The 14,353-nt window shown below is 44.2% G+C and overlaps 1 protein-coding gene across 1 annotated transcript in view; it reads right to left on the bottom strand.

Moving 5' to 3' along the window:
• Positions 1–11,045: 11,045 nt before the first annotated feature.
• The window catches only part of CFDP1 (craniofacial development protein 1), a 669,081-nt gene continuing 665,773 nt past the window's right edge, over positions 11,046–14,353 (bottom strand). Inside the window, 1 exon segment of the mRNA XM_030203683.1 lies at positions 11,046–12,416. Within this exon segment, the coding sequence (XP_030059543.1) occupies positions 12,326–12,416 (91 nt within the window). The 3' untranslated portion in view covers positions 11,046–12,325.

The following is a 14,353-nucleotide window of genomic DNA, read 5'->3' as shown; positions in this document are numbered from 1 at the left end:
CTGCCGGGCCTGGGAAAAACGTCCACCTGCAGAGGTGGATGCTGAAGGCGCCCGGTGGGAGAGCTTGTTGAGAGCGGTTTCCCGCTGGTGTAGTTGGTCCACCAACTGCTCGACCTTCTCGCCGAAAATGTTATCCCCCCCGGCAAGCGACATCCGCCAGCCGCTGCTGGGTGCGGTTGTCCAGGTCAGAGGTACGCAGCCAGGAGAGTCTGCGCATCACTATACCTTGGGCCGCAGCTCGAGCTGCCACATCACAGGTGTCATAGATACCCCTGGACTGGAACTTTCTGCACGCCTTCAGCTGCCTGACCACCTCCTGAAAAGGCCTGGACTGCTCCGGAGGAGCTTGTCAACAGTCCGCCAGTTGCCGCACATTATTCCGCATGTGGATGCTTGTGTAGAGCTGGTATGATTGGATGCGGGTCACGAGCATGGAAGATTGGTAGGCCTTCCTCCCAAACGAGTCCAGAGTGCGAGACTCCCGCCCAGGGGGCGCCGAGGCGGTATCCCTCCGCCGAGTCATGAGGCAATTGAGTCCGCATCAACTCTGGGTCTGAGTGGATCCTGTATTGGGACTCCGCTTTCTTGGGGATGGTGGCTTCAACTAGTTCCGAAGCAATGTCTCTTTGAGAACATTGTGCAACGGTACCGTGGAAGACTCTCTAGGTGGTGATGGATAGTCGAGGACTTCAAGCATCTCCGCCCTCGGCTCATCCACAGTGACCACGGGGAAGGGAATGCAGATGGACATATCCCTGACAAAAGAGGCAAAATAGAGGCTCTCAGGAGGCGAGAGCTTCCTCTCCGGTGAAGGAGTGGGGTCGGAGGGAAGGCCCACAGACTCCTCTGAGGAGAAATATCTGGGGTCCTCCTCCTCCCCCCACGAGGCCTACTCTTCAGTGTCGGACATGAGCTCTCTCAGCTCAGACCTCAACTGGGCCCGTCTCGACTGCGAGGAACCACGTCCTCGATGATGGCGTCGAGTGGTGGACTCCTGCGCCGGCGGGGACGAAGCTCCCTCCATCGACGGGGACTCCACCTGAGTGGCGGTCGACACCGGTGCCGCAAGCGGCGTCGGAGGCCTCAACATCGGGCCAGAGCTCGCCGGCGCCTCTACCTGAAAAAGAAGAAACGATGCGCCCTCACAGCTAAGAACGACGAGGAAAACTCTTTTTCATTTTTTTTTGGAAAGAAAAGTAAATGCGAACGCGTATCCGAATAAAGAAAAAACTGCGGCTAGGCTGCAACCGGTTTCTGGTTCTCTCTGACTACGAGAGAGACGGGTTAACACATCTCTCTCCAGCGCGGAACGGAAAAAACTGAGCGGGAACGGTCACGCACGGGCGGGAAGACGGCTCAGCGCATGCGTTGGTGGGCGTGCCCTGCTGTGTGGGTACCGCCCGTCAAAGTTTTGCTTCCGGATTGGTGGGTGGGGCTGCCGTGGACGTCAACCCAGTCGTGAGAAAAGCAGCCATGCTTGTCCTCCGGAAAGAAAAAGGCGCCAAACCGAGTGGTTATAAAGACGCGGAACAGCTACTAGGTGGACGGAGAGAAGGTGCCATCCATTTGCTGTTTAAAAATAAACCTCAGAGATCATGCACTGCAGTAGAAAACTGCCCTCAAAAAACAGAAATAATTCTTAGTCAAAGCTATGGTGGTTTCTTTGGTAAGTAGCTTTTCCAGTGATGTGTCTTTCCCTTGACAGTTCCTCTTGCCGTTTTTTTCTACTACCAGTGCGTTATCGGACGCATGCCCAAAATTGAAATTACCGTAAGAGCCACGCAGTATCCAGTTAGGCTGTATGGCGGTAAGATCCATTTTGGCGCGCGTTTGGGCGTGCGTAGGCGCTACGCTGGCTTAGTAAAAGGGGCCCTGAATCTCTTATTCTGTTTTACTAAAGGGCTCTTTTACTAAGCCGCGTAGGCGCCTACGCACACCCAACGCATGCCAAATTGGAGTTACCATCCAGTTACTGCATGGTCCTTGTGGTAATTCAAATTTTGGCGTGTGTCTGCTACTCGTGTCCAAAAAATATTTTTTTATTTTCTGATGTGCAGCAGCTACGGGCATCAAGTGGCATTTGATGTGATTAGACCATTACCGCCCGAGACCTTACCACTAGGTTAATGGCTTGTGGTAAGGTCTCAGATCCAGAATGGACGCATGGCAATTTTTATTTTGCTGCACATCCATTTTCGGCAAATATTAAAAAAGGCATTTTTTACAGGTGTGCTAAAAAATGATTCTGCGCGTACCCAAAACATGTGTCTACACTACCGCAGTCCATTTTTCAGCACACCTTAGTAAAAGGACCCTAGGGGGTGTTTTACAAAGGCATGGTAGCATTTTTTAGTGCGCACGAATTAGCACAGGCTAAACACAAGAGACGCCCATGGAAATATATGGGTGCCTTTAGCGTTTAGTGCATGCTCATTTTTAGTGTGTGGTAAAAATGCTAGCACGCCTTTGTAAAAGGCCCGCTTGAATTTGAATAGCCTTGAGTCTTGGAAAATAGCTAATGTTTAAATTGTAGAAATGTTAGCTGTTTTCCAAGACTCAGGCTCTTCAAATTCAAGTGGTCCTTTTACAAAGGCAACGCTAGCGTTTTTAACACACACTAAAATGAGTATGCACTCAATGCTAAGGCGCCCATATATTCCCATGGGAGTCTCTAGCGTTTAGCCCGCGCTAATTATCCACAGAATCAAAGGCCCCAGATATGTCAAATTGTAGAATTTGACATATCTGGGGCCTTTGATTCTGTGGATCATTTTAAACTTCTCGAGAAGCTCATTGAGGTTCGGTTGGATGGCTCAGTGTTTAGTTGGTTTCAGGGGTTCCTGGAGAACCATAGTTATTATGTGCTGAAAAATGGTGAGAGTTCTTGGAATTAGAAACCTTTATGCGTCATTCCTTAGCATTCCCCACTTTTTATGTTGGATTTGGATGCAATACTTTTGAATGAGAGTGCCTTTTTATTTTCATATGTGGATAATGTTTTTGTTTTGGCATCAGTATTTTCAGATCTAGAGTTCATAAGTACATAAGTAATGCTACACTGGGAAAAGACCAAAGGTCCATCGAGCCCAGCATCCTGTCCACAAACACCGGCCAATCCAGGCCAAGGGCACCTGGTGAGCTTCCCAAACGTACAAACATTCTATACATGTTATTCCTGGAATTGTGGATTTTTCCCAAGTCCATTTAGTAGTGGTTTATGGACTTGCCCTTTAGGAAACCGTCTAACCCCTTTTAACTCTGCCTACGCTAACACCTTCACCACGTTCTCCGGCACGAATTCCAGAGTTTTAATTATGCGTTGGGTGAAGAAAAACTTGCTCCGATTTGTTTTAAATTTACTACACTGTAGTTTCATCGCCACGCCCCCTAGTCCTAGTATTTTTTGGAAAGCGTGAACAGCACGCTTCACATCCACCTGTTCCACTCCACTCAATATTTTATATACCTCTATCATGTCTCCCCTCAGCCGTCTCTTCTCCAAGCTGAAAAGCCCTAGCCTCCTTAGTCTTTCTTCATAGGGAAGTCGTCCCATCCCCGCTATCATTTTAGTCGCCTTTCGCTGCACCTTTTCCAATTCTACTATATCTTTCTTGAGATGCAGCGACCAGAATTGAACATAATATTCAAGGTGCGGTCGCACTATGGAGCGATACGACATTATAACATCCTCACACCTGTTTTGCATACCTTTCCTAATGATACCCAACATTCTATTCTCTTTCCTAGCCGCAGCAGCACACTGAGCAGAAGGTTTCAGTGTATTATCAACGACGACACCCAGATCCCTTTCTTGGTCCGTAACTCCTAACGTGGAACCCTTGCATGACGTAGCTATAATTCGGGTTCTTTTTTCCCACATGCATCACCTTGCACTTGCTCACATTAAACACCATCTGCCATTTAGCCGCCAGTTCCAGTCTCGTAAGGTCCTTCTGTAATTTTTCACAATCCTGTCGCGAGTTAACGACTTTGAATAACTTTGTGTCATCAGCAAATTTAATTACCTCGCTAGTTACTCCCATCCTCTAAATCATTTATAATATATTAAAAAGCAGTGGTCCTAGCACAGACCCCTGAGAACCCCACTAACTACCCTTCTCCATTGTGAATACTGCCCATTTAACCCCACTCTGTTTCTATCCTTCAACCAGTTTTAATCCACATAGGACATTTCCTCCTATCCCATGACCCTCCAATTTCCTCTGTAGCCTTTCTGAGGTACCTTGTCAAACGCCTTTTGAAAATCCAGATACACAATATCAACAGCTCCCCTTTGTCCATGTTATTTACTCCTTCAAAGAATTGAAGTAAATTGGTCAGGCAAGATTTCCCCACAATTTTAGAACAGTGTATTTCAGTGATAAGTTTGTGGGCTTATGAACATCTGTTCAAACTGAGGGGCCCTTTTATTAAGTCGCTTAGGCGCCTACGCATGCCCAATGAATGCCAAATTGTAGTTACCGCTCAGTTACCGCGTGGCCCTTGTGGTAATTTCAATTTTGGCATGCGTCCGCTACGCGCGTCTGAAGAATATGTTTTTATTTTCTGACGCACATAGACCATTACTGCCCGGTTACTGTGTGAGACCTTATCACTAGGTCAATGGCTTGCAGTAAGGTCTCAGATCCAAAATGGACGCGCAGCAATTTTGATTTTGCCACATGTCCATTTTCGGCAAAAATTTTAAAAAGGCATTTTTTTGTAGGTGTGCTAAAAAATAATTCTGTGCATGCCCAAAACACGTGTCTACGCTACCGAAGGCCATTTTTCAGTGCTCCTTAGTAAAAGGACCCCTGAATGTGGAAAAGACTAATATTATTTGGTTCAGCAATTCTTTATCTAGTATTCCTTTTTCAGTACCTTTACAAAATGGAAAATCTCTACCAGTAACACATGAAGCTTGGGTATTAGGTGTTATCTTAGACTTGACTTAGTCTTTTGAAGTTTCTGTTAAAAATATGATTAAGAATGTGCATTTTAGACTAACCAGCTAAGGGTTATATGCCAATATTTTCATCAGGAACGTTTTGCTTTAGTAGTCCAAGTGACTATATTATCTAGCTTAGACTAATTGCAATGTTGTATATTTTGCTCCTCTGCAAAAATTACTGTCTAGATACAACTGCTTCAAAACACGGTTAAGGTTGATTTATACATGTTCTAAATATGAAGGGCCCACTCCATATTGTGAACTTTACACTGGCTCCCGTTATCAGCCAGAGTACACTAAGATTGTTTTATTCATGAGGCAATCTATGGCTTTGTTCCAGGATCTCTGCTTGATCAAATAAATTTTACTGCCTTTTCTGAGACTGACATACGTCGCTCTAGGAATTGATGTATATTGGTCTCTCCTCTGTTGGTTTAAAATCTAGTAGACTTGGAAAGCGTCTTTATCTTTATCTTCTGCTTTACCTCTGGAATGATCTTCCTTTTGGTGATTAGGTTAGAATCTTCTTATGTCTTTAGGAAACTCTTGAAGACCTACCTATTTGAAAAATGTCTTTTATAATGCATATATTACTTAACTTTGTATAGATTCTTATTATATGTTAATTGTGGTATATGTTATTGTTTTATAAACATTGCTTTTTAATTTTTTAAACCGCTTAGGAACCTGTTCAGATTCTGCGGTATATATAAATTCATGGATTAGATTAATACTGAGCAGTATATTAATGGATTTCAGCAATTCAAAAAGCCACAGGTGAAAAGAAAACTCAGCTCCTTTAAGACTTTTTTTCTCTTGAAATCTTTTGGCTGGACCCAAACTCTTCTTGTCTACATCCTGAAATTTTATGATGTCCTTTTACTTTAAGTGTATTTTGTAATGGCTCTGGGACAACCCCTAGTACCAGGTTGCTGTGAAGTTTCTGTTCTAGTTCTTGCTGGCTTTGTCTTGTTTGCATTCATTTTCTAGAGGGCAGCAGACTTTCTTGTGTACAAACAGCTCAATGTCAGGCACATCAATATTCCTACACACGGAATGCAGTAATATTCATTTTCTACCAATTAAATATTTCTTTTTATGTCAATATTAAAAACAAAACAAAACTCCACTAAAGGCTTGGGCACAGCCATGTCACAAATTACATCACACACCATTGATCTGGTTGGTTCATTTTAGTAGTTTATTTATTGACTTTGACCAAACTACAATTATATAGCACAAATATTTTGCAAAAGTTAAAGGGAGGTGCTTTTGTTCTGTTTATAGACAGCACTTGTGAAGTGGTAACATCAAAGTGTGCTTTTTCTTATGAATTATGGATAAATTGTGTATACAAATCATGCAAGAGACAACTATCTTTGACCTGTTCAGTAGGCATTATTTTGCATTTGGTGCCATTGGAGAGGCCAGCAAAAAGTCACATGGCTTTGGTCATTCCAATTTAGCTTCCAAATGAATCACTTTATGTTATTGAGCATGTGGGACATTTTGTTTGATCAGTATTGCAATGCTTTCTTGCTTGGAATCTGGCTTCACTAGTAATGTACAAACTATGCTCTTGTAATTCTAGTGTTTGCGATATCCATTTGCACATAATCAAAAAGCTTCCAACATGTCATCATTTAAAGAAACTACACACCTCCTGATGCTCCTGGTCTCCATAGGCTTTAATGCCACCACATTTAACAAGCCTTGAGGGCTTAATTTTATAACAGAATGCCTGTGTGAGAAGTCAAAAAAGACACCTATTTTAAAAGGGCAACACAGATGCCTTTTTGCTCAATAGCACACAAAAGTCAATGCATCTACTCTGAAGAAGTTGCAAATGTATGAGCTCTGTGAAAATACTCATGTGGATTGAAACTACACCACTACTACTACTACTTATCATTCTATAGCACTACTAAACGTACGCAGCGCTGTACACTTGAATATGAAGAGACAGTCCCTGCTCAAACAGAGCTTACAATCTAATTAGGACAGACAAACAGGACAAATAAAAGATAAAGGAATATTAAAGTGAGGATGATAAAATAAGAGTTCTGAACAAGTGAATAAGGGTTAGGAGTTAAAAGCAGAACACATGCATACAAGCAGGAAACACACTTTCTATGTGTGTACTTTTATATGCATTTGTGGTTAGCAAGTTTATAACCACCCAAGCCCACAAAGGCAATTTTAAAACACCATTTACCTGTCGGTAAATTATTGTGCCATTTTACAAAGTACTACTCACATTTTCTCAGAGGTATTCCGGGATGGCATTAATTTGTAGAAAGTAACTAAAGGGTTGATATTCAAAACGGTTTAAACCAGGCAGGACAAGTTCTTGCTGGTTAACCGGCCACCGATATGCAGCGGCACTTAATTGGGTAGTATCAATGAATATAACTTCTAACTGGATATCCCCTACTGGCTTGGTTAGGGGCAGGCTAGGTGTGGAGTAAGGGTATGCAGAGCAGCAAACTTAGATGGTTATCAGTGATATTCAGTCCACTAACCAACTAAATAAACACATAAGTAGGACAGCAAAACAGCTGTCCTAATTTCATGCGAGTTAACTGATCATTGGTCTGAATATTGGCCGGTGCCCAGTTAACTTCCGGGTCAGTGGACATACCTGGATATTCAATTCTGGGAGCCGCACATGCTCTGGCATTTAATATCTGGGGTTAGGTCAGCCTGTGGCTGGAAGTGGCTTGCAAGCTGCTTACCATTGTGGGCTGAATATCGGCCCGTATGTGTACTGTTTTTGCTGGAAAAAGCACCTGTAGAAAAAAAAAGGTGTTATAAATCTCTACAGGTGCAAAATCCATGGAGAAAAGTAAGCTGCCGACTTTATGCATGCCCACACTGGTACGAAATTGCCCTTTTAAAGACACATGTGGGCTTGATGGCCTAATATCACATCCAAAATGTGGAAGGGAATAAGGAACATTATTATTGCTACTGTTCAATTTCAGTGAATAAGCTGAAGCAAAAGGAGGCGTTACATACAAGGAAACACGGCACTGGTCATAGATACACTGGCATTAGAAGTTATGACACAGGTCTGCCTGATAGTTCAGCTACAAATGCATAATGCCATGCCCAAACTTGGTTTGATTCCCAGGTCCAGCTTTTACTCACTGGGATGGACACAGCAGGCATAGGGGGAGGGGAGTAGGGAATCTTAACCATAGCACTTGTACCATGGTCTAGAAAGTAGTCACCATATGTGGCTGCCAGCCAAAGACTGCCACTACAATAGTGAGGCTAAAAAGGTGGTTACTGTTTTTACTATTAATATTTTATACTGAACTGTAAATTAGGCCCCCTGGTATGTCATAGCTTTGCATTGTTTTGCTTCCTTGATTTGTTTTATTATTTGTAAACTGCTTGGATATTTATTAACAGGCGGAATATCAAACACAATGAACTATGGTTTATAAAATAGGTGAACTCCTCTCTGAGTAATAGCAAATGAATGCTCCTTGTGCTATAGCCCAGTAGAGGCTGATTCCAATGAGTAGGAATAAACTGCTGGGAGAAACAGTGAAACCTAGGGAGATAAAGTAATGTTCATAAGTTCACATAGGAGTTTATGGTAGAAATGACGAACAGAAGCCTGTCCAAGGTTAGACAGGGCCAGTAGCAATCTTGAGTTCTCTGCAGCACTACCTGGATCCATTTTGCCCACTTGTAATGTTGTGTTTAACCTTTTGCTGACTTGCTCTGGTGAGATCCTGTTTTTTGTCTCTTAGGGCAAGATGCACAAAAGTCCTCGTTAGAGCCGTTCCGTACCGAATTCCATAACCAATTGGTACGGAACGGCTATGTACGAAAGAAAGGGAATGCAAATGAGCTACTCCTTGCAGCTCACTTGCATTCACTAACCCTTCGTTAAAACTGTCGATAATCGGCCTGTAAAGCATGCGCAGAACAGCCAAGTGTTATGCTGGCTGCTCTGCGCATGCCAAAAACGTAAAAAAACAAAAACAAAAAACAAACATGTCCTTTATGGATGGCCTTGCTCCTCCGCCCCACCCGAGGTTGCTGCTGCTCCCTGCTCCCCCCTGCATTAAAATTGTGACTTTTTTAGGCAGCCCCGGCCCCCCTCCCTCTTTCTCCTTTTTTAGAAATCAAACAAAATAAAACATGGAAAAGAAAATAAGATGATACCTTTTTTATTGGACATAACTTAATACATTTCTTGATTAGCTTTCGAAGGTTGCCCTTCTTCGTCAGATCGGAAATAAGCAAATGTGCTAGCTGACAGTGTATATAAGTGAGAACATTCAAGCATTGCTATGACAGTCTGACAGGGTGGGAGGATGGGGGTGGGTAGGAAGTATGCATGGGGACATCCTTTTTGCGGATAGCAATGTATTGTTTTCTCCCTGGATGTTATGTAGGTCCTCTTTAAGTTGGTTCACAAGGTGTGGATGTATTCCTCCATGTTCCTCATGGTTACATCCCTTTGGGTTTGTATTATTCTTTTTTTCTTGTAGAGTTGATGTATAAGTTAATTTCTGACTAGTGCGTTTGCAGAGTTTCTCTGCATAGTCAGAATTGTAAGTAGTAGCCAAAGGATTTTTGATCCTCAGTCCTTTGGGAATGATGTCATTCTTCTTGCAGATTGTCAGAAAGTAAAGATGACTGTTTACTTTTGTTTCTCACTCCTCTACTTAAGATGGAAGATACCGCATACAGCCGCATGAAAAAGCAAATGAACAAACTTTTGGAAAAAGAAACAAAAGTAAACAGTCATCTTTACTTTCTGACAATCTGCAAGAAGAATGACATCATTCCCAAAGGACTGAGGATCAAAAATCCTTTGGCTACTACTTACAATTCTGACTATGCAGAGAAACTCTGCAAACGCACTAGTCAGAAATTAACTTATACATCAACTCTACAAGAAAAAAAGAATAATACAAACCCAAAGGGATGTAACCATGAGGAACATGGAGGAATTACATCCACACCTTGTGAACCAACTTAAAGAGGACCTACATAACATCCAGTGAGAAAAACAATACATTGCTATCTACTACTACTACTACTACTATTTAGCATTTCTATAGCGCTACAAGGCATACGCAGCGCTGCACAAACATAGAAGAAAGACAGTCCCTGCTCAAAGAGCTTACAATCTAATAGACAAAAAGGATGTCCCCATGCATACTTCCTATCCACCCCCATCCTCCCACCCTGTCAGACTGTCATAGCAATGCTTGAATGTTCTCACTTATATACACTGTCAGCTAGCACATTTGCTTATTTCCGATCTGACGAGAAGGGCAACCTTCGAAAGCTAATCAAGAAATGTATTAAGTTATGTCCAATAAAAAAGGTATCATCTTATTTTCTTTTCCATGTTTTATTTTGTTTGATTTCTATTGATAACCTTAAGAGTGGACTAACACGGCTACCACACTCCTCTCCTTTTTTAGAAAAATTAGTTCCTGCCATCCTCCGCCCCCGTGCCCCGTCACCCCCCCTGAGGTCGGCGCTGCCGCTCCCCCCTCCACCGGGCCCCCCTTCGTCTGAAACCGTGCCCGTGCCCGTAACCTACGTTGGTTACTTACGTCAGACAAGGGCGGGCCCAGGAGGAACAGAGGGACGTCGGAGGAGGGCGATCAGTCTTTCCTTGCCCGTGCAGCGCCTTTACACAGAGGTGAGAGGGCGCTGCACGGGCCCGGTTTCAGACGTAGGGGGGCCCGGTGGAGGGGGGGGAGCAGCGGCGACCACCTCAGGGGGGGGCGGCGGGGGGCGGAGGATGGCGGGAGCTGTTTTTTTCTATAAAAGGAGAGAGGAAGGGAGGGGGGGGCTGCCTAAAAAAGTCACGATTTTTTAATGCAGGGGGAGCAGGGAGCAGTGGCGACCTCGGGCGGGGGAGGGGCAAGGCCGTCCATAAAGGACGCTCCTGACGAGTGTTTTTGCCCCCTCCCGATTTTTTTTTTGTTGTTTTCACTTGTTCTGGAAGCCGGGCAGCACCAACGAGAGGTACAGACCTCTCATTAGCTTTCCCGGAGTTTTCCAGCGTTAGGGCAAGCGGAAACCTTAGTGCATCTCATTTCAATAGGTTTTCTACACAATATGCTCATCTGCATTCCGTTTTCGTTTGCTGCTACTGTCGTCGGAAATTGGGCTTTAGTACATGCCAGGGTTAAAAACTTGTTTGTTAAAGTGTTGTTAAAGGCTCGTTTAGTTTAGTGCATCTTGCCCCTAGTCTCTTTAGCATCCAAATGATTATTATTGCAACATCCTCTCTTTTTACTGTATATTAATCCTGCCAATACCTTATCAGCTATATGTTCCTCTCCATCTTCCCACCTCCCAAACATCATTTCTGTGCTGTAATGATAATCTTTTCTCAGCACTACAGAATATTTAGATTAAATATAAATTATAAGATATTTGAAACTCATACTATGGCCCTCCTCCCTCAAGTGCTTTAAAAACATGCGCACATAACTCTTATGAACAAATCAAAACAATCTATGGATTTATTGTTTGCCATGGAGAACAAAACAAAATTAAAATACACAGGGAATCTTTAGGATAAAATACACACCATGAACAGGTACTGCACAAGTCTCGGTAAAGTGGCACAGTGCTCACTGTCTCCCTCACACAGTGCCACTCACAGACTCAGAAACATAGGAACATGCTGACACTGCACTGACAAACATCTGTCTGGGGTCAGCGCAATAAAGTAGGTGATCACTAACACTGAGACATTTTCTTTCATTTAAAAACCCTTTAGTGTCCAATGTTCCTGTAATAAGCCATATGGGAACAGATTGATGGGAACATTGGACACTAAAAAGTTAAACAAGCTTCCAATGCTTGGGGAGAGAGTTTTAGAATACAACCTGTGTAGCAGACAAGAAAAAAAAAAAAAACAGCTCCCTATTGCAGATCTTTCCTTAGCATCCTTCCCTTCAGTGTATGCAGAAGGTCCTGTATATTACTGATACTTCTGCTTTCTATCTGACTGCTCATCTCTGAGCCTCTTCTGTGCATTATTGTCATTCCGACTGTCTTCACTCCACTAGAAGCAATATTAGGATTAGAAAAGTCTGTGCTACAGTCACTAACTGTATGATAGAGCAAATCCTGCTATTCAAGCTACAATGTAATCCCTGAGTGTATTCAGGCCCTCTCATGCCATATGATAGTAAATGTAGAGATCAGCAGTAGGAGATTGTACGGATGAAGACTGATTTATATTACAAAGCAAGGATCAATATGCTGTTTGGTGTTTCTCAAGTCTGTCTGTCAATGAGTACAGACACACAGCACTTGTGTAGAACAGGATGGAATGAGACTCCACTAAACTCTACTAAACCAGTTTTCTCATGGGCATCAATGCTTCATATTCTTCAGTCGAATATTTCGCTCCAGCTCAAACTGGCGGTAATCTACACGGTCCAGGAAAGCTTTCCGTTCAATGTATCTGCAGAAAAAATCCCACAAAAATAAGTCAGTACAAAACAAAAAAAAAAATCATGATCATGTAAGCAGAGGGGCAAAATCCTTCATATACCTATAAGTTAAACCATCTAGATCATGAATGAAACAGGCTGGTAAAGCAATATAAGACATAGACTACTCTCCTGCCACCCTGTGAAACTTGTTCTGTGGTGGGGCAGTGTGTAGGAAGCTTGTGATGCTGATAACAATTCTGTAGTGGCTTGGTATTGGGGAAATGCGAATGCTACATACCTGTAGAAGGTATTCTCCGAGGACAGCAGGCTGATTGTTCTCACTGATGGGTGACGTCCACGGCAGCCCCTCCAATCGGAACTTCACTAGCAAAGGCCTTTGCTAGTCCTCGCGCGCCGATGCGCACCGCGCATGCGCGGCCGTCTTCCCGCCCGAACCGGCTCGTGTTCGTCAGTCCCATATGTAGCAAGACAAAACAAGGGAAGACACAACTCCAAAGGGGAGGCGGGCGGGTTTGTGAGAACAATCAGCCTGCTGTCCTCGGAGAATACCTTCTACAGGTATGTAGCATTCGCTTTCTCCGAGGACAAGCAGGCTGCTTGTTCTCACTGATGGGGTATCCCTAGCCCCCAGGCTCACTCAAAACAACAAACATGGTCAATTGGGCCTCGCAACGGCGAGGACATAACTGAGATTGACCTAACAATTTATCCAACTAGCCTGGAACAGAATAAACATGGGCCTAGGGGGGTGGAGTTGGATTCTAAACCCCGAACAGATTCTGAAGCACTGACTGCCCGAACCGACTGTCGCGTCGGGTATCCTGCTGCAGGCAGTAATGAGATGTGAATGTGTGGACAGATGACCACGTCGCAGCTTTGCAAATCTCTTCAATAGTGGCTGACTTCAAGTGGGCCACCGACGCTGCCATGGCTCTAACATTATGAGCCGTGACATGACCCTCAAGAGCCAGCCCAGCCTGGGCGTAAGTGAAGGAAATGCAATCTGCTAGCCAATTGGATATGGTGCGTTTCCCCACAGCCACTCCCCTCCTGTTGGGATCAAAAGAAACAAACAATTGGGCGGACTGTCTGTTGGGTTGTGTCCACTCCAGGTAGAAGGCCAATGCTCTTTTGCAGTCCAATGTGTGCAGCTGACGTTCAGCAGGGCAGGAATGAGGACGGGGAAAGAATGTTGGCAAGACAATTGACTGGTTCGGATGGAACTCCGACACAACCTTTGGCAAGAACTTAGGGTGAGTGCGGAGGACTACTCTGTTATGATGAAATTTGGTGTAAGGGGCCTGGGCTACCAGGGCCTGAAGCTCATTGACTCTACGAGCTGAAGTAACTGCCACCAAGAAAATGACCTTCCAGGTCAAGTACTTCAGATGGCAGGAGTTCAGTGGCTCAAAAGGAGGTTTCATCAGCTGGGTGAGAACGACATTGAGATCCCATGACACTGTAGAAGGTTTGACGGGGGGCTTTGACAAAAGCAAACCTCTCATGAAGCGAACAACTAAAGGCTGTCCTGAGATCAGCTTACCTTCCACACGGTAATGGTATGCACTGATTGCGCTAAGGTGAACCCTTACAGAGTTGGTCTTGAGACCAGACTCAGACAAGTGCAGAAGGTATTCAAGCAGGGTCTGTGTAGGACAAGAGCGAGGATCTAGGGCCTTGCTGTCAAACCAGACGGCAAACCTCCTCCACAGAAAGAAGTAACTCCTCTTAGTGGAATCTTTCCTGGAAGCAAGCAAGATGCGGGCCACACCCTCTGACAGACCCAAAGAGGCAAAGTCTACGCTCTCAACATCCAGGCCGTGAGAGCCAGAGACCGGAGGTTGGGATGCAAAAGCGCCCCTTCGTCCTTTGTGATGAGGGTCGGAAAACACTCCAATCTCCACGGTTCTTCGGAGGACAATTCCAGAAGAAGAGGGAACCAGAT

The sequence above is a fragment of the Microcaecilia unicolor genome, chromosome 5 (genome assembly GCF_901765095.1).
Source record: "Microcaecilia unicolor chromosome 5, aMicUni1.1, whole genome shotgun sequence".
Lineage (NCBI taxonomy): Eukaryota > Metazoa > Chordata > Amphibia > Gymnophiona > Siphonopidae > Microcaecilia > Microcaecilia unicolor.
The sequence above is the reverse complement of the archived record's forward strand: the minus strand, read 5'-3'. Positions and strand labels throughout refer to the sequence as shown.